The 21,381-nt window shown below is 42.3% G+C and overlaps 1 protein-coding gene across 6 annotated transcripts in view; it reads left to right on the forward strand.

Annotated features, from left to right (window-relative positions):
• Nucleotides 1-21,381, forward strand: part of esrp1 (epithelial splicing regulatory protein 1) — a 130,788-nt gene that overhangs the window by 19,949 nt on the left and 89,458 nt on the right. For all 6 annotated transcript variants that reach the window (XM_041190305.1, XM_041190300.1, XM_041190301.1 and 3 more), the window contains exons 8-10: nt 1,024-1,156; nt 12,609-12,651; nt 13,531-13,832. In XM_041190305.1, the coding sequence (XP_041046239.1) occupies nt 1,024-1,156; nt 12,609-12,651; nt 13,531-13,832 (478 nt within the window). The remainder of the gene's footprint in view (nt 1-1,023; nt 1,157-12,608; nt 12,652-13,530; nt 13,833-21,381) is intronic.

Consider the following 21,381-nt stretch of genomic DNA (forward strand, 5'->3'; position numbering starts at 1 on the left):
CAGGTCCAAAATGCAGACCAGTTACACTTGGATGAGGATTCTCTGGCTATAGGTTGATAGCGAAACAATTTCAGGCAACAGAAAGAGGGAGAACCAGTTCGGGTAGTTTTCATGTCTCAGCTTATTCCCCAACAAGACTGACTTCAAAATCAGCAGGTCCAAAACTTAAGTTTTTTTCTTCTCTCTGAAATGTGCTTTGCAGCAAGTTACCAGCTTTTGTCTTTCTTCAGTTTTTCCCCATGAATTAAAGTAATTGCAGTTCAAAACAAACAAATAGATCTTCCTCAAGTACCATCAGATCAGGTGATTTCTTGGAAGAGGCCTGGTTGTTTACAGTTCCAAGGTGAACTTATGACCCTTTTTTTAAAAGTGAACTCCAGGTCAGCATTCAAATGTCTAGATAATTTCACTTTTTTGGAAGGAAAATGCAGTCTTGGCAGATATGATTAACAATATCCCATATCCTTAATTGAGAGATTCATAGCAGCCGTTACATTGTTTATATTTAGTTTGAATTCTGTTAAATTCACAATAAAAAATCCTTTGCCTTTTATATCCGTCTGTAATGTTTTGAATTGAATTTAGCTTTCAAAAATGTACATGAAATAGTTTTGTGGTGTTCTAATTTGCAGTGTGATGTGTGAATAACCATTTTAGGCATATGCAGTGTTGGGTTCTAAGGGAACTTTATTTGAGGAAATGAATAGTACTGTAAAGATAGAGAATTTTCACCTTGATTATTTTAATAAAATTTACACTTAGGCTAAAATTTACACAAATGCAAGTTATTTAAGTCATATCTGTAAATATTGAATTGATTTTTGATCAATAACTAACAATGAAAAGCATTAGAACTATTGCAATTTTTACACTTAGCTAAATGGAGGCTCTTTAAGTGCTTATATTGGGCATTTCCTTTGAGATAAAATGTATTCACTTCAAATTCTAAAATCTGTAGAGGCATTTGTGTAATTGTTGTTTTACAGCCCTTAAAGATATGAATGATGCTTTTTGTATTTAAAGGGGTGGGGCTGCACTATGCCTAAACTCTCAGGGAAGAAGGAATGGAGAAGCTCTTGTGAGATTCATTAATGATGAACACAGAGACCTGGCACTACAAAGACACAAACATCACATGGGAAACCGATATATTGAGGTATATATTGTGCATTCCTCAAATCTAGAGTTGCTGGGCTATGGAAAAACTGTACACTTGTACATTGGCATCTCGGTTAAATTCCTAAAAATTCCCAAAGCCTCCCTGCATTCCCATATTTGAATATTATACTTTGAAGATATCTGTCTGTTACATTTACTTGTAGCTGTTTATATTGCATACATTTCAAATTATATATATTCCTTTTTATTGATGCCTTTAGCCAATGTATACAGTTATGAGGAGTATTTATATTAGTGCATGCTGATTCATTCTGAATAATGCTGACAGCTTTTCAATTTACAATAAAAGCGCAATGTTAGACAACTGAAGCAGTTCAGATATGAAGCTTTTACATCAGCTAGAGGATATTCAAGTATTGAAATGAACTACATGATGAATAATAGTGTTTTTGTAGGTAAAGAATAGGAAATATTAGTTTTAAGTGGGTACACAGTCTACATCTGTAGAGCTCTAGATTTAAGTGAGGATTATTGGTTTTTAGAATAAGGTAATAATCAAGGGAAAAGTTACACTTTTCAAAATCGTATCATTTGTAGCATAATGTAATTCCATATTAGTCCTCCCAAAGAGCATCACTTCATACTTCTCTGCATTGAGCTCCATCTACCAGGCTTCTGTCCATTTCACCATCCTGTCCATCATCAAGTCTACAGCTATCTTCATTTCCACATACGACGTTGTCAAGTTTTGTTTCATCTACAAACTTTATCGTGCTGCTCTCAGGTCATTTATGAAAATAACAAAGAGTAGTGAACACAAAACTGACCCTTGGGGAACTGCAAACCATCTCCCAGCCTGAAAAACACCTATCCACCATCCTGTTTCCTATCATTGATCCAATTCTGCATTCACATATCATTTTCTCCTTGATTCCATAGGCTTATATCTCCTTTACAAACCTGTGTGACACTTTGTTGAATGCCTTCTGAAAGTTCATACATGCAGTTTATTTTGTATCACCTTGATCAAGCTTCTCCTTTACCTCATCAAAGAAATCACTCAAGTTTGTCAAATGCAATTTGCATTTAACAAATCCATGGTGGATCTTCTCGGTTAACCCATGCCTTTACAGAAGTTTTTGTCCCTGATGAGAATTTTTAAATAACTTTCCCACCAGTGATGTTAAACTGATTGTCTTATTAACATAACCATTAATCCTTTACTCTACAAGGATAAACCCAAAACCATAAGACAATGATGATGTAAGCATGACATCAAGAATCGGATGACCAAGAGGCTCCAAGAGAGCAAGGCACAGATTAGACTGTGTCCAGAAAATCATGTTCTTACCATGTGGTCCTTGTAAATAATTTTTGATAAATAGTTTCAAGAAAAACTATCTCTGTTCACTCAGAATTAGCAAAACCTCATCAAGTCATGATGACAACATCCCTCTCCATTTTCTATTAATAATGGAAGAGCATAAGTAAACCTCCAGTCCTTTTGCACTACTCTTGTATTTAATGACGATTAAAATATTTAAGTCAAGGCCTCATCTATCTGCACTTTCTTGATTCTTTTGTCAACCTAGGATGTATTCCAAACCTGGTGACTTACCAAAATGATTAGCATTTTGAAAGTTGGTATGTTTTACTATCCTGTCCATAACTTCCTTCTCTTTTTAGTGTAAACTTTACATCATACACTTCCTCTTTGAAGACAGAAGCAAAATACTCATTTAATATTTTAGCTATGCCCTCTGCCTCTATTTGAAGATTTCCCTTTGGGTCCTTAATAGGCCCAACTTTTCCCTAGGTAACCTCTTAAACTTTGTTTGAAGTGTTTTAAGGTTATTTTTTTCATTCTTTCATGGGATGTGAGCATCACTGACTCTGCCAGCATTTATTGTGTAACCCTGATGGACCTTGAGAAGGTGATCGTAAGCCGCCACCTTTAACTGCTGTAGTCCATGTAGTGTAGGTACACCCACAGTGCTGTTAGGGAGTGAGTTCCTGGATTTTGACCCACCGTTAGTGAAGGAACAGCAATATAGTCCTGAGTCAGGTTGGTGTGTGGTTTGGAGAACAACTCATAGGTGGCGTTGTTCCTATGCATCTGCTGCCCTCATCCTTCTTGGTGGTAGAGGTCGCAGATTTGGAAGGTGCTGTTGAAGGAGCCTTGGTGAGTTGGCGCAGTGCATCTTGTAGATGGTACACACTGCCACTACATTGCTAGTGGAGGAAGTGAATGTTTACTGTAGTGGATGGGGTGCCAGTCAAGTGGGCTGCTTTGTCCTGGATAGTGTCGAACTTCTTGAGTGCTGTTGGAGCTGCACTCTTCCAGGTAAGTGGAGATTATTCCATCACAGTCCTGACTTGTGCCTTGTAGATGGTGGACAGGCTTTAGTGAACCAGGAGGTTAGTTATTCATTGCAGAGTTCCCAGAATCTGACCTGCTCTTGTAGCCACAGTATTTATATGGCTGGTCCAGTTCAGTTTCTGATCACTGGTGACCCCAGAATGTTGATAATGGGGGATTCAGTGATGGTAATGTCAAGATTCTCTCTTGTTGGAGATGATCATTCCCTGGCACTTGTGTGATGTGAATGTAATATTCTTGCCTGCTATTTCCCTGCTCGATACCCTATACCTTTAATATTTTTCTTCAAACGTTTACATAATCTTCTCAATTTTTATGATTGGGCTTCAGTGCCATTTATTACCATTATTAGTTGTGTGAAAATTTGCTTTCACCCACCCCTCCATACAAATCAAAAGTTTATGCTCCTTTATATATTAATCTAAAGTTAATGCCACTTTAACAATTCACCAGTTAGTGAAAATAATTATTTATCCTATCAAACCTTTTCATAATTTTATACTTTTGTATTAGATTCTCTCTCCCAGCATTCTCTGCTCCAGTAAATGCAGCACTGTTTTTTCTATCATACCCTCATCACTGGTATCGTTCCAGTGAATTTGCTGCCTTATTCCCATGATTTCAATATCCTTTCTATAATTGTGTCCAGAAACGACACACTTCAGCTGCAGCCTGAGTAGCCGTTAGTATAAATTTATCATCCATCATTTTTTAGAAAAAAACGGTGTCTAAATGTATAAAATTCAGAAAGCATTTATAATTTTGTGGCCTTTTTCCACCTGCATTCCTGCTATTAAAGATCAGTCCATATTTACTCCTGATTATTTTAGTTTCTCTACTCATTTTGGAAGCAGTTTTGTATTTTTCCTAAAATTGGTTACTTCACATTTATCTGCATTGAACTCTGTTTTCCACATCTATGGGACCAACTCTCATAACCTATTTATATTTTCTTGCAGTCCATGCATTTTTTGTCATTGTGTCTAAATGTCATTAACAACTTGCATTTATATAGTGTCTTCAATGTAGAGGTAATCTCAAGCACTTAAAATTCATAGAAGTTTATTATTATTGCCTCTGTTATGATCCCAGCTGATAATGCTGAACAAGTCAGATCCCAGAGTGGAATCTGGCTTGATAGATCCTAACTTTTTTTTAGAAGCCGTGGAGGTAGGTTACTGAACAAGTTCACAGGAGTCTGCTGATGAACTTTTAACACACAATAAAACATTTATTAAACAAGAAAAATGAACTATATTACACCAGACAAAAAGGTTGGAAAGATCTCTATACAAATGCAAGAAAATGATTTAAATATTCACTATTCCTTCAACCTAGCTATCTTTTTACAGTCAAACAAAGTCAGAAAGATAGAATAATTTACCATATCTATCATATACTCTAATATTCAAGGTAAAATATGCAGTATATGTGAACCAACTGGCGAACTGGACAGACATACCACACTCCAATGTAAATGACATGCAACCAAGGTAGATTCTATGGCTGGAATCTTCCAGCTGCCCAACAGCGGGTTCCCCATTGAAATCCCCATTTACATCAGTGTGAGGGGCTGGAAAATTCCGGCCTATGGATTTCTCAGCAACCCACCCAAGTGCTTGTTACACTGTGAGCCAACCAGTCTCGCTGAAATTGCCTTTCTCACAAAGGTTTATGATCTCCACATTTGAAGAACTCGCCTTTGAATTCTCTCCAAACATCGCTCCTACTCGGATAGTTTCAACAAGGATCTGTCTCCAGGGTTTCAGTCTCTCCTTCTGAGATTCCTTTCCCCTGGACCTCCGAGTGCACTCAAGTTCACCTTCCAAGAACACTTCAGATTTTTGGCTGTGCCAAGCAGAACACCACGGCTCCAAAAGAGTACTTTTGGCCTTACAGCCTGCAGCACAGAGTCACCAACCTTCGGCTGCCCCCCCACCAACCCCCCGATCTTCAGGGCTTCTCAGATTTGCTTCAAGTCTGCTCCCCACAGCATTCTCTCTTTAATTCAAAATCAATTACTCTGATCCCTCCTCTCAACTTTGTTTAACAAGATCTATTTTTGATCTCCGTCCTTGTCCATTACCTAGGATTGTCTTCTGGAATCTGTTTTTGCCCCAGACCCGTGCCCTGCTCCCTGGGACACATCTTTAATGGTGCTTCTCTTCTGGTCACCTGACCTACAATTTCACACTTTTTTAATTTTGTGCGTGTGCGCAAGGCCAGTTCCTGGCCTGAAGACGTGATAGACGCCAACTGTGCATGTGTTGCCCTTTCCCAATGGACACATGCAAGAAGTCCTTAGACCTGACAGCAGCTTTAGTTCCCAAACTCTGAACTCCTGATTTGGGTAAGTATTTTCGTGTTTCCTAACACCTCTACCCCCAAGTCCTCATGTTTTATGTATATGGAGTCCCAACAGATTTCCTGGACCACATCAGGAACTGCTATTTTGGTAATCCAAGAAGCTCCTGGAGTAGATTTTCATTCTTGGCATCTGGATGGGATGAAGAGAGGGCTACTGGGCCGTATCAGTGCTTTCAAACTAACTTAAATACAGAGTTGGTGGCAAAACTTGTCCAGACAATTGCAGACTCATTTACCTTAACACATTCCAACATTCCTCACAAAATAATCAAGTTATCAGTTATCAGAAGTAAATTTGAGCATTATCTTTACAAAATTAATCTAATAAACAGCAGTCAGCAGAGTTTCAGATGAGGAACAGTCTGTCTGACCAATCTCTGACTTCTTTCAGAAAGTCACAACCCAAGTTGACCTTAATTTGTGAAGTTCTGGGATATGGATTTCCAAAAGGGCAACACTGTACTCTAACTGGTGTTGCAAAAGCTAGGAATGAAGCAGAAAGAGACCTAAAAGTTTAACTGCACTTGATGATAAACATATATCTGTTTTGTTGTGTGGGTGGCGTCTGGACGGAGGTTTGGGGGATTGTATATTCTCCCAAAATATGCTACTTGAGTAGATTCTCAAAACTATTACTCTTTATATACAGCAAGTATTTGTACATTGGGACACACAAGGTTGGAGCTTTTCCTTCCAGATCAAGCACTCTCTCTCGGTCATGTGATCTGATATCATTATTACATCAGCATCGTGTATGCTTCTGATGTTAACGCTTTATAGTCTACATCTTCCCCCCCAAGTCTTTTCCCTTAATCATTTACATCCTCCTGCATCTCCCCACCCCCCCACTCCCAAAATCTCAAAATTAACAGGGTTAGTCTCTGAGCTGCCTCGTCCAATCTCCCTGATCTCATTCTCATCTCTTTTTTTTGAGGTCAAAGATATTCTGTATTCTGCCTTCTGTTAGTATTCTTTTCCTGGCTGGCTGTAGAGCTTGTGGTAAGCTTTTCTTCTTCTTCAGGATCTGAGTAGTAAACCCTAGTTTCTATTGGCTTTCTTACCAAGGATGTTAAGGCATCACTGTTTCTCCTCATGGTTCCTCCTGGGATGTCTCAAACCTGTATGATCTTTATGGAATTTTTACAATGATTGCACCTTCCTTCTGTTAGTTTCAAGCCTATACTTCACTAGGCTTCAGCACTGATAACTCATGTGCTGTGTGCCTGTGATTAAAGGTCCGAGCCTGATTGTTTCTCTGTCCTTCCTCGTACTATTTTACCCTCTTGTTGATCGTGGTGATGTTGGGTTTGAGTTTCTAGAGATAGAAACTGTGTTTTCAATCTCTACCCATTAGTAACTTGCATAGTGAGAACCCATTTTGTAGTGGTGAGGTTTGATAAGTCAGAAGAGCTAGATTAAGGTCTTCTGTTATGACCAGGATAGGAGGAGTGCACAAATTATGAAGCCCTGTTAGTCTGCAGGCTGTACCATTAACTTAAATGTTTAATTTTCTCACTGAAATGGCTAATTGTGTACCTATACCTCTAGTACCTAGAAAAAGAGTGGCTTTGACTAGGCTTCTTTCAAAAAACTCAATGTTTAATTTATTTTTAAAACAAAACTTCTTTTAACAAGTTGCAAGTACTGGTTGACACACAATTGTAATCAGAAAGTATCTCTTCCTAAAGAATTCCCCCAGCACACAGACACACAAACAAAGGACAAACAGAGTCTCTCTGCAGAGATGGGATTTGGAAGATGGGCATGATAAAATAAAGGATAGAGTCCGCAGGGTCTCGATTCTATTGGCCTGGAATTCTTTCTTGTTCAGATGGGCCGCTAGTCTTGGTAGATGCCTGGAAGTTCTCACCACCTAGTCCAGCTTTACAGGTCCAAATGCAGACTCGTTATACTCAGATGAGGGTTCCCCTGCTACAGGTTGATAACCACACATTTCTTTGGCTAAGTAGAGAGAGGGAGCCTTCCTTTCTCAGCTCATTCTCTGACAAGACTGCCCTCAAAACAAGCAGGTTCACAACTTAAGTTTTTTTTTCCTCTCCCCTACATGATTTCCAGCAAGTTATCAACCTTCCTTTTCAGTTTATTTTTCTCCATCAATTAAAATGATTGCAGTTTAAAACAAAAAAAATCTTCAAGTACCATAAGTGTCAGGTGACTTCTTGGAAGAGGCTTGTTTGCTGACAGTTCAAAGGTGAACCTTTTTTATATAATAAAAAAAATTCAGGTTAACGTCCAAATGTCCAGAACATGCCATCTCCTTCCATTTTGTAGAAGAAAACCTCAGTCTTGAGAGAAATAATTCTAACACTTCTTCCTTTCACTTCAATAAATCTTTGGCTCATATCGCTCTCTCAGCTTCTCAATTTGCCTGAGGATAGAGAGGTGATCAAAGCCATGTTCATTTGTGAAATTGTAGAATATCTCATTAGCAAATTGGCCCATTATTAAACACTACTATGCCTGGGATGCCAAGTGTAGGATAAATTTTCTTGAGGGAGATGATGACTGTTGTTGCTGCTGTGATACTATGCAACCTGTTTGCTTCAATCTATCATGAGTAGCAATCAATGACGATAAGGAAGGATCTCCCCCTGAATTCAAATAAATCCAGTTGCTCCCAAGGCCTTGATGGAAAAGTAAAAGGTACTTCAGCACAAGTAAGATAATTAGAAATCATTTCTTCTATAGTGAGTAATGACTAGCCACCAAACTGCTGTGCTTTCGCATGACATTTTGCTATTCCTAGATGACCTTGGTGAAGTCTTTAAAGAACATAAAGCTGAGGAGTTCTTGGTGCAACTATTCTGTCATTGAAGACTAGTAAGTTTTCATTGACTGTGAGGTGCCTGTGCTGTTCAAAGTACTGCCATAGCATTGGAGTAGTGGGGATATTCTTCCAAGACAATATCCTTGGACTTTGAGACACTTTTCATTTCTTCACTGGGCTTGTTTTGTTTCCTACAATTTTTGCAGTAGCTGGTAAGTACTAAGTGATTTAAGGATGTATCTGCCTCAGCCCCCTTGATGAAGTGTAAATCCTCTTGCTTGGCTCCTTCAGATGGTGTTCATGACAGTGTCTAGTGTTGTTTGATTACTTACCTTGCACATACTCGGTGATAGAGTCATATCTCATCGATCTTTATCTGAACCGCTGGACTCTGGTGAGCTGTAACATTGGTCACAAATTTAACTGGTTGGAGATAATTTTAATACTGATATTGGGAAGTTACTCTTCACATAGTGATCAATATAGAATGGACTTCTAGATAAAACAGTGGAGATGGAAACACTGGTATTATTTAAGAAACATTAGATGCTGCAATGGGGTGACGTTCTAAATGCAAGAAGTAAGATGGGCCAATTATCTTGTTAACTATTGAAAATCACTGGGTTCTGTTAGGGTGTACAGTCTATCCTTCCTGATTTTCAGTATTTTACACCCAAGTGTTAAAAGGGCACAAGTGGCCCCTGCTCTCTACTTTCTAGCCATGTCATCCCTCTCACGCTGTTGCTTTAGTACGCGCCATAGTTCACTCTGGCATGCACCCTCTCAGCTCTGCTATTTTGCATTTAATATATTTTGAATGTAGCAAGTAGAGTGCACTCCATTTGGTAAGTAAATTTGCACTTGAATTTGAACCTTTAATTGCTCTAAATCCTAAGGGCAGAGTTTTACGTCTCGGGCGCGCCCCTGACCCAATCGGGCGTAATATCACGCGAGAAGACGTTGGGTGAGTGTCAAATCGTCGTTGCACACTCTCGCAATATTTCGTTCGGCGGGCGTGTGCAAAAGTCGGAAGTGCGCCTGCCGCCATTTAAAAGGACAATTAAGCCGATTAACGGCGCAATTGACTCCGATTTTTCATTGCCTGTCCAACCTTACGGTTGGTGGACGGGTGAATCGGCCAGGCAGCCTTTGCATTTTTCATCGAACCTCATCCAAGATCTCAATTCAGTTCAATTTCAATTTGAGGGTGAGCAACTCATGTCTCAAACCAGTGTCCTCAACTTAAATAAGGGCAATTACAGAGATATGTAGAAAGAGTTGTCTATAGCAGACTGGGAAAATAGATGAAGGGAAAAGTCAGTGGCAGACATTTGAGCAGATATTTCATAAAGCTCAGCAAAAATTTATCCCAGTCAAAAAGAGGGCCTCTGAGAAGGGTGAACTATCCATGGTTAACAAATGCAGTTAAGGAAAGTATCCAATCCAAAACAAAGCAGCGAAAACTAGTGGTAGGCCAAAGGATTGGGAATTTTTTACGAACCAGCAGTGGATTATTAAAAAGCTAATAAAGAGGGAGAAAATTGATTGTGAAAGTAAATTGGCAAAAAATATAAAAACAAACTGCAGGAGCTTCTGCGGATATATAAAAAGGGAGCAGCTAAGTAAGCGTGGGACCCTTGGAGAATGTGACTGGAGAATTGATAAATGGGAACAGGGAAATGGCAAATAACTTTTAACAATATTTTGCATCGGTCTTCACAGTGGAGGACACTATAAACATCCCAAAGATATCAGATAGGCAAGGAGCTAATTGGAGGAAAGATCTTGTAACAGCCTCCATCACGAAGGACAAAGTAGTTGACAAACTAATGGGACTAAAGGCAGACAAGTCGCCAAGACCTGATGGCCTGCATCCAAGGGCTTTAAAAGAAGTGGCTGCAAGGATAGTGCAGGCATTGGTTGAAATGTTCCAGAACTCACTGAATTCTGGGATGATCCCAACGGATTAGAAAATTGGTAATTTGATGCCCCTGCCCAAGAAGGGAGGGAGACAAGAAGCAAGAAACCATGGGCCAGTCAGCCTAACATCTGTCATTGGGAAAATGCCAGAGTCCATTATTAAGTAAGAAATAGGACATTTAGAAAAGCTTAACACAATCAAACAGAATCAACATGGTTTTGTGAAAGGGAAATCATGTTTGACAAATTTGCTAGAGTTCTTTGAGGATGTAACAAGCATAACTGATAAAGGGGAACCAGTAGATGTAGTGTATTTGGATTTCCAGAAGGCAATGGAAAAGGTGCCACGGGAAAGGGCTCATTGTACTGGAGATAATGTATTAGCAAGGATTGAGGATTAGTTAACACACGCAAGACAGAGTCGGGATTATCAGGTCTTTGGAAAGACGTAACTAGTGGAGTGCCAGAAGGATCAGTCTTAGGTCCTCAATTATTTACTATCTATATTAATGACTGAGAGGAGATGCCAGAGTGTAATGTATCCAAACTTGCTGATGATACAAAAATAGGTGGGAAAGCATGTTGTGATGAGGCCATTAGGGGATATAGATAAGCTGAGAGTGGGAAAAAAACTTGGCAGATGAAGTTTAATGTAGGAAAGGGTGAGGTCACGCACTTTGGTAGGAAGAATCAAAAGGCAGACTATTATTTAAATGGAGAGAGACTCCAACAAAAATGCAGCATTGTGGGATCTAGGTGTTTTTGTGCATGATACACACAAAGTTAGCATGCAGGTGCAGCAAGTACATAAGCAGGCAAATGGAATTTTGGCCTGTATTGCTAGGGGGTTGGAGTTTAAAAATAGGGAAGTTACAACTGTACAGGGGGTTGGTGAGGCCGAACCTGGGGGACTCTGTATGGTTTTGGTCCCCGTTTTTAAGAAAGGGTATATTGGCATTGGAGGCAGTTCAAAAGAGATTCACTTGGCTGATTCCTGGGTTGAAAGGGTTAACTTATCAAGAACGGCTAAACAGGTTAGGCCTTTATTCATTAGAGTTTAGAAGAGTGAAGGGTGATCTTATTGAAACGTACAAGATTTTGTGGCGACTTGACAGGGTAGACGTTGAGAAGATGTTTCCACTGGTGGGGGAATCTCGAACTAGGGGACATAGTTACAGAATAAGGGGACACTCATTTAAATCTGAGATGCGAAGGAATTTCTTCTTTCGGGGGTAGTAAATGTCTGGAATTCTCTACCCCAGAGAATTGTGGAGGCTAGATCACAAAGTATTTAAAGAGGAGGTAGATAGATTTTTGAAATAACAGGGAGTTGAGGGCTATGAGGAGCTGGCATGAAAGAGGAGCTGAGGCCTTCAGTAGATCAGCCATGATCTTATTGAATGGCAGGGCAGGCTTGAGGGGCCGAATGGCCTACTCCTCCCATTTCTTATATTCTTAAGGGCGGAATGAAATTTCTGTGATGAAATAAAACACACAAATTTCTGTGGACAGCAGTTTTATCAACTATATTTTCAGATGATTGATTATGATGCATGGACACTTTCCTCAGTTTTTAAAACCTTTATTTTAGCTTTTTCAGGTCTCCAGCTCCCTGAGGCAGTTGTCTGCCTTTAGGGAGCTTTCTTGCAGCGTTCACCCATGCCCACAGTAATGTCATTGTTCGCCCTCTCCCTGCCCCCATCCCAGCAGCGCTGAGTTTTTCAGTGTGCATTTCACGCTGGCCAGCCAGCATGAAATCACGTTCAGAGCCGATTGTGGTCGGCAGTTTGTTTCCCAACCATTCCCGGGCCTACCAATTGGGTGCACCAGCCAAAGGTAAAATTCAGGCCTATAAAACCTTTGTGCATCATTGAAAGAAAAAAAAGCTTGCATTTAAGTATTGCCTTTGCCAACCCCTGAATGTTCCAAAGCACTTTACAGCCACTGAAGTACTTTTGAAGTAAGGCCACTGTTGTAATATAGGGAACACAACAGTTCATTTGTACATTATCCTCATTGTTAAATCTTTTACAGGTGTACAAGGCAACAGGGGAAGATTTTCTGAAAATTGCAGGAGGTAAAGTAGCTGTTGAAGCATATATTTCTCCTATGTTGATATTACTTTGCCAACCAATACGTAGAAATTCACATTTTATTACTCAAGCTGAACAAGATATGCTCGTAGCCTAGAGGGAAAAATTGACATCTTGCATAAGTCAAGATAAGCCAATGCATTGGTACAACATCTGAATGCAGAAATTTAATGCTGAACTGTGAGGAATTAAAAGGTATGGAAAAATAAGTATTGTAATGAAATCTGAATGGGCAGTTCTGGTTTGAATTTCAATTGGGTTATTTGGATTTAACAACCTACCAGTCATCAAAACTAAAACACAGATTTTGGGATTTAATTGGAAGTATAGCTGGTAGCCAACCAATCAGTTGTTTGATTTTGATAAACTACCAAGTGATATATATCCTTTTTTTTAAATCCTTCATTTTTCCCTGCCCTCCTGGTGAAGTTGACTAGGGTACAGTTTCACAGGCATCTGCCATTCTCAATTTTCTCTTTGCATGCACCAAGTGAGTGTTGTTAGGTAAGAAAATCATCAGGACTTCACAGTGCCATCTTGATCCCACATTTATCCTTGTCTGTGGGGCTGTGGGTATAAGCTGGTGACAGGTCACTGATCTATTGCCTCAATTTACATTCGAGGAAGAGAGTTTATATCTTGAAAATCATTGCACGCAGAAAGAGTGAAAAATGTACTAATTGCAGACATCCACTAAAGTATCAGTATCCATTTTAGATCCTGTAGCTCATGTAATTCATTTGGCTAATTTTTGGTCCTATAGTCACATATAATTTGACCCTCACGTGATGTGTTTTATTTGGGTGCTAGTTTATTATTGCCTTTCCATTATTATGCCTTAATCTCACATTGTATCTTTCTAGGTACCTCCAATGAAGTAGCTCAGTTCTTATCGAAGGAGAATCAGGTTATTATTCGTATGCGTGGGCTTCCATTCACAGCTACAGCAGAGGAAGTCTTGACATTTTTTGGATCAAACTGCCCAATAACAGGTGGAAAAGAGGGAATCCTTTTTGTCAAGTATCCTGATGAGAGGCCAACGGGTGATGCTTTTGTATTGTTTACCTGTGAGGAGTATGCCCAAAATGCACTCAAGAAACACAAGGATATGTTGGGAAAAAGGTACATTGAACTATTCAGGAGTACAGCAGCTGAAGTACAACAGGTTAGTACTGTAATACTTTTGAAGTTCACGTCGATAATTCAAGTCATGAAATGAAAATGATATGACAGCATCTCTTTTAATCTTTACTTTTTCATAATCAATACTCCTCTTATTTAAATGTAGCCCACAGCTCAGATAATTAGTTCCCCTGAAAGTTGTGTTGAATGTCAGGCCTGCTTCACACTGGTACTAACTTTTCCTGTTAGTTGGAGCACCACAATGAAGTGGAACAGGAAACCTTGGGGAAGATGCATGCCTTATTTTGATGTTTCTTTGAAATCATTTGCCTTTTCATGTTATTTGACTGTATTCCCTGTTTTCATTAAGAGAAAATACAAATGAGAAAAAGCCTTTTTCATTGTTTTAATATATTTTTGTAAATGTCCATACCTAGTGTACAAGTGGTTTCATGGATATCTATAGTGTTAGGAATATACGGGATTGGGGAAGTTGTTATGGTCCATCTGGCCACTTCCATTGTTCAGAGATATCATATTGTACTCTAGCTTAGTTCCTGTTTGTAATACACTTAAAATGAACTGGGTTACTATCGGTAATGCAATTGGGAAAACCTAAGGTTCCTTCTGACTCCGCTTCCAGGTAAGGTTTAACTTACCTTTCCAGCTCCTAGTTTGGGTGCTCTGCCTGAGAAAACTAAACACAGCGTGACCAGGCACCAACTGATTTCAGGAATTGGCCTGAAATAGGAGTTAAGCTCCCTGATCTGAAAGGAAATGGGCATGCCACATACTATGTTGGATTCTTCATCTTGTGCTCTGTGATCCAATTTCTTGGTCTTGCTGTCCCAACGTTACGTAATCAGAATGGCCATTTATTTAAAGTATCAGATAATTGAAGTTGTTCATGGAATATTTAAAAAGTATGAAGAAAAGAAGGGAGAATGGGTAACCTGTGGCTGGTTTATAGATTCAGTTCACGTTAAGGTTGAATTTTCATGCCATGGAAAAGAAAAAACAACTGAGAACATGCTTTACAAATCACATGGTTGGCACTGATTTTTCAGTAAAGCATAATAGTAGAACCATCAAGTAATTGTTTTCCCAGTACTTATTTCACTGCTGGTTTATTATGAATGGATTGGATGGATTGTTAACCTCGATATCAAACTATAACTGCTTCCCCGGCTATGTGAATTTTGAAAAAAACTGCCAGCCACTGTTGCAGAAGAAGCTTTGACCTATCAGCAGCAGACTACATTTTGTAGTGATTAATTGCAAGAAACCCAATAACTTAAGCATGATACTTCCTGCAGTGTTATAGTAACAGTCCAATAAATAAGCCTAGTGACAATATTACCTACTTTGTCATCTTGCATAGGAACATAAGCTAATAGAGGGGAAAATGTAGATACAAAGGAACTTGGGCACATTGCAATCACAGAATATAATGGGGATATTGCAGTGCATTACTGCTTCCTGCTGTAATAAAATTAGAATAAGTTAATACAAATTAGTTGTATTAAGTTCTATGCCCAAGAATTTAGTCATTGAAGTAAGTTTTGTATCAGTTATATTTTAATGGTGCTTTTTACAGTGGTAATTCAAATAACAGTTACTGATAACGACAGATTGCATTATAACTTTATAACACAATGCTTTGTTAATTAAGATTCTCTTCAAAGATCTTGCCAGTGGATTTAGTAACTTAACAGTAATGGATAAACACCAGTATGGTGACTTCAAGAGAGTTTAGATACTTTAGGGTATTTTAACCTCCCAGGATGGTTAGGGGTTTAAGGTCTTTTTAAAATGGGCAACACGCCAACTTCTAATTTTACTGGATGAGGAGTGTGGGTGCGGGTGACCAAACTACTTTCAGGAGGTGGGTGTCCCTCAAACATTTTAGAGACTGCCTCCAATTTACCATAACTTTTACTTTTAACTTCGGAAATACAGCAACCGAAAGGAGACATGAAGGGCTGAATCCATCGGGTAAGTATCTTTACAGCGCTGTTGGTGAGCCAGGAGGAGCAAAAATGCTTCCCCATTGATCCACCAAGCTTCGTTCCACACCAACAGACCCCTGTAGTGTCTAACTCGCCTCTTTCACAACTGGAACAATGGGCGGAATTTTCCATGCTGCAGGTGTCAGGCATGCTTGGTGATGTGAATGGACAATATGGCGAGAAGGCAGAAATTGATTTCAGAACTTCGTGAAACCAATTTGCGATTGTCCGCTCAACTCGTCAATTGCAGGCCATGTTCCTCACCAGACATCGGGAACCTCATTGTAATACATCTGTGAATCACTGTAAGGCCAGCCAGCTGGAATCATTCCCCAGCCGCTGGATCGTCCATCCACATCGGCGTGATCACACACCAGAACACTAGGGCCTGTCTCACTTCACGGACATCCAAGGAGCAGAAGATGCTGGAGCCTGACAGCAACAGTACGCTGGAGGAATATCCATGGCATGTCGGGTGGATTCTCATGGACATGGCTCTGCCACGAAGCAGCTCACTGAAGGTAGAAAGTCACTTTTGAGGGTCTGCTCACAATGGATGGGGTGGGGGGGGGGGGGGGGGGGGGGGGGGGGGGGGGGTGGTCCAGAAAAGGGGATGCCCAGGTGAATGTGCAAGGGAGGGCTCCGAGTCCATGACTGTCTGCTAGGGAGCAAACTGAGGGCAGAGTGAGGCATAGGGTGAGGGTTCAGGGTTCAATGGTAGCAGTAGAAGGGATGGTGAGGGTTGGTATGGACTCTGAGGCAGACACAGACCCTGGGGGTGAGGAGGAGGAGGAGGAGGAGGAGGAGGAGGTCGGGGAGGTGAATGGGGGTGGAATTTTCAGGAAGGATGGAAATGTGCACGTTCACCTGGACATCTCAGAAGGAAAAGGGTTGTGGCTGGTAGGTCACAGAAGGGAGGTGGAAGGAGATGCCATGGGGGTCAACAGTGATTGGGGAAAGGAAATAGGTGACTGGGGGACGGGAAAAGACAGGGCAGTGCGTGAAAAACCGAATCAAGACTATGCTGTCTCAATCAAGGGTGAAATGACAGTTGTGGTGGGCGAGATCAGGTGCTGCATGGGAGTGTGATCGTTGGGTGGGTGGAGATGCAGGTCAGCTCATATGGACAACTGAAAGCAAACCCCAGCAGGCAGAATTGAAAATGCTCAGGACGTTGAAATGAGTGTGTTGGGGGAAGGGTCTGTGTGCGTGGGAGAATGCTTGCATTAGCCGCACACACACACTTTCTCTCTCTTTCCCTCCAGAAGCACTCATTGGCCAACTGCTCCCTCTGTGGTGACTGAGGATGAGGGGCTCGCAGGCAAAGGGGATTTCGAGGGAGAGGACAGTATCTGAGATTCCTGAGTATATGACCCAAGGTGTCCAGCTGCCACTCCTCCTCCCTTCCGGTGCCTGGGGGCCCCTGGCTTGACACCTTGAGGGGAAGGAGCTCCTGGAGGGATGTCGAGGTGCCCCGTTTTCCCCTCGCGTTGCCATGATGGACAGCAGGTCTGCACACATCTCCGCACTGTACTGGACTAGGGTCGCCATGGTGTCCACCATCCTCCCCATGGAGACCTCCATACATGCACATGTGGGCACCACTTCATCCGAGAGCAGATGGACGCACTCCTCTGACTCACATGCTACTCTATTGAGGGCTTCGAGCAGCTCTTGAATTGGAAGGCCATATCCAGAGGCTTGTTATCTGACTCTGATCTTACTGATGCCTCTTCCCCAGCAGTCCTCCGAGTGCCAGGGAGCTCGGCCAAACCTGCTTCCTCCTGCTGCGGACACGTTCCATGCGATGACCACCAGATTGTGAACCCAAGCCTGCTCGAGATCCAGGCCCCACCAAGCTGTGCATCTCTGTGCTGGTACAGGGTGCGGGTAAGCGCTGTGATGGTCTTCCAGGTTGCTTATTTCCAGCTGTCCAATAGAGGAGCAGTCCTCTTGGTTGGAGGTGAGGACCTGGATGGAGCTGAGGGACTGGCTGGCTGAGGGTGTTGGTCACTTGGCAGATCTCCTTGTGAACCAAAGTAGAGATAATTAGTGCATGTCAGCAGAGTCAAAAGCAGGAGAGAGAGCACTCACAGTTGCTTTGAGAGAGGGATGATTTGGTGCAGGATCCTCAAGAGGGTGTTCGTGCTGGCCTTACCATCACCGCAGGCATGGTCCATGTCCTCAGCAGTCAGCGTTGATGGCACACGCCTCAAAGTGAGTGAGGGGCCTGATGTGGGCCACTCCACCCCCGCCAATCTGGGACCTCTCCCTGCTGATGTGAGCAGGCTTCTCCTGCGTGGAAACAGATGGAGAGAGTGTGAGCAGGCCACATGGCACTGTGTGAAATGTTTGGTAAGCGGAACCATGGACAGGATGAGGATGTGAGATCTAGATGATATGAGCCTGATGGAGATGTGAGGGTGAGAGAGTGTTAGTGGTGTTGACCCTTGACATGTCAGATCCCTGTGGATGTGTGATGGGTTTGAGTGTGAGACTGATGAGATCAGAGTTATCCTGGTGGAACGGAGGAGACAATTCATTCTGTAGTGGCACTGGATGGTTGTCCTGTTTGCTTTTTATTCATTCATGGGATGTTGGCTTCGCTGGCTGGGCCAGCATTTATTGCTGATCCCTAGTTGCCCTTGAGAAGGTGGTGGTGAGCTGCCACCTTGAACCGTTGCAGTCCATGTGGTGTAGATACACCCACAGTGCTGTTAGGGAGTACCAGGATTTTGACCCAGTGACAGTGAAGGAATGGGGATATATTTCCAAGTCAGGATGATGAGTGACTTGGAGGGGAACTTCCAGGTGGGGCTGTTCCCATCTATCTGCTGCCCTTGTCCTTCAAGATTGTAGTGGTCGTGGGTTTGGAAGGTGCTGTCTAAGGTGCCTTGGTGAATTTCTGCAGGGCGTTTTGTAGATAGTACACACTGCTGCTACTGTGCATCGGTGGTGGAGGGAGTGAATGTTTGTGGATGTGGTGCCAATCAAGCAGACTGCTTTGTCCTGGATGGTGTCAAGCTTCTTGAGTGTTGTGGGAGCTGCACTCATCCAGGCAAGTGGGGAGTATTCCATCACACTCATGACTTGTGCCTTTAGATGGTGGACAGGTTTTCGAGAGTCAGGGGGTGAATTACTTGCCATAGGATTCCTAGCCTCTGACCTGCTCTTGTAGCCACAGTATTTATAAGGCTAGTCCATTTCAGTTTCTGGCCAATGGTAACCCCCAGGATGTTAATAATGGGGGATTCAGTGATGGTAATGCCATTGAATGTCAAGGGGTGATGGTTAGGTATATTTTCATTGGAAATGGTCATTGTTTGGCACTTTTGTGGCATAAATGTTACTTGCCACTTGTCAGCCCAAGCCTGGATATTGTTCAGTTCTTGCTGCATTTGGACATGGACTGCTTCAGTATCTGAGGAGCTATGAATGGTGCCGAAAATTGTGCAATCATCAGTGAACAACCCCACTTCTGACCTTATAATAGAAGGAAGGTCATTGATGAAGCAGCTGAACATGTTTGGGCTGAGGACACCACCCTGAGGAATCCTGCAGTGATGTCTTGGAGCTGAGATGACTGACGTCCAACAACCACAACCACCTTTCTTTGTACTAGGTATGACTCTAACCAGTGGAGAGTTTTCCCCCTGATCCCCATTGACTCCAGTTTTGCTAGGGCTCCTTGATGCCACACTAGGTCAAATGTGGCCTTGATGTTAAGGGCAGTAACTCTCATATCACCTTGGGAGTTCAGCTCTTTTTTGTCCATGTTTCACCCAAGGTTGTAATGAGGTCAGAAGTTGAGTAGTCTAGGTGGAACCCAAACTGGGTGTCAGTGAGCAGGATATTGCTCAGCAAGTACCACCTGGTAGCACTGTGGTGACCCCTTCCATTACTTTACTGATGATTGAGAATAGACTGATAGCATGGTAGTTGGCCGGGCTGGATTTGTCCTGCTTTTTGTGTACGGGACATACCTGGGCAATTTTCCACATAGCCGGGTAGATGCCAGTGTTGTAGCTGTACTGGGACAGCTTGGCTAGGGATGCAGCAAGTTCTGGAGTACAAGCCTTCAGTACTGTTGCTGAGTATTGTCAGGGTCCATAGCCTTTGCAGTGAACCTTCAGCTGCTTCTTGATATAACATGGAGTGAATCGAATTTGCTGAAGACTGGCATCTGTGATGCTGGGGACCTCCGGAGGAGGCTGAGATGGATCTTCCACTTAACACTTCTGGCTAAAGATTGTAGCAAATGCTTCTGCCTAATCTTTTGCACTGATGTGCTGGGCTCCCCTATCATTGAGGATGGGAATATTTGTGGAGCTAGTGAGCTGTTTTATTGTCCACCACGAGTCACGACTGGATGTGGCAGGACTGTAGAGCTTAGATCTGATCCGTTGGTTGTGGGATCACTTAACCCTGTCTATCACTCGCTGCTTATGCTGTCTGGCACGCAAGTCGTCCTATGTTATAGCTTCACCAGATTGACACCTCATTTTTTGGTATGCGTGGTGCTGCTCCTAGCATGCCGCCCTGCACTCTTCATTGAACCAGAGTTGATCCCCTGGCTTGATGGTAATAGTGGAGTGGGGGAATATGCCAGGCCATGAGGTTATTGATTGTGTCTGAGTACAATTCTGCTGCTGCTGATGGCCCACAGCACCTCATGGATGTCCAGTCTTGAGATGCTAGATCTGCTCGAAATCTATCCCATTTAGCACAGTAGTAGTGCTACACAACACAGTGGAGGGTATCCTCAATGTGAAGGCAGGGTTTTGTCTCCACAATGACTGTCAGTCGTACCTATACTATCATGGGCTGATGCATCTGCAGAGGGCAGGTTGGTGAGGATGAAGTCAAGTATGTTTTTCCCTCTTGTTGGTTCCCTCACCACCTGCTGCAGAGCCAGATTAGCAGCTATGTCCTTTAGGGCTCGGTCAGTAGCCACTCTTGGTGATGGACATTGAAGTCTCCCACCCAGAGCACATTCTGCGCTCTTGCCACTCTCAGTGCTTCCTCTAAGTGGTGTTCAACATGGAGGAGCACCGATTCATCAGCTGAGGGAGGGCGGTACATGGTAATCAGCAGCCCATGTTTGACCTGATGCCATGAGACTTGATGGGATCCGGAGTCGATGTTGAGGACTCCCAGGGCAACTCCCTCCCAACTGTATACCGCTGTGCCGCCACTTCTGGGTTTGTTCTGCCGGTGGGACAGGACATACCCAGGGATGGTGATGGTGGTGTTTGAGACATTATCTGTAAGATATGATTCAGTAAGGATGATCATGTCAGGCTATTGCTTGACTGGTCTGTGAGACAGCTCTCCCAATTTTGGCAATAAATCCCAGATGTTAATGAGGACTTGGCAGAGCTGACCGGGCTGACTTTGCTGTTGTTGTTTCCAGTGCCTAGTTCGATGCCGGGTGGTCCGTCTGGTTTCATTCCTTTTTTGAGACTTTGCAGTGGTTTGATTGGCATTGGCACTGCCACCGTCTCCCATGCTGATGCAGCTGCCCATCCTGCAGCCAGAGCAGGGGTAATGGACATCACGGCAGGCCTCAACGACACTCAAAAG

Source organism: Carcharodon carcharias, chromosome 6 (genome assembly GCF_017639515.1).
Source record: "Carcharodon carcharias isolate sCarCar2 chromosome 6, sCarCar2.pri, whole genome shotgun sequence".
Taxonomy (NCBI): Eukaryota; Metazoa; Chordata; class Chondrichthyes; order Lamniformes; family Lamnidae; genus Carcharodon; species Carcharodon carcharias.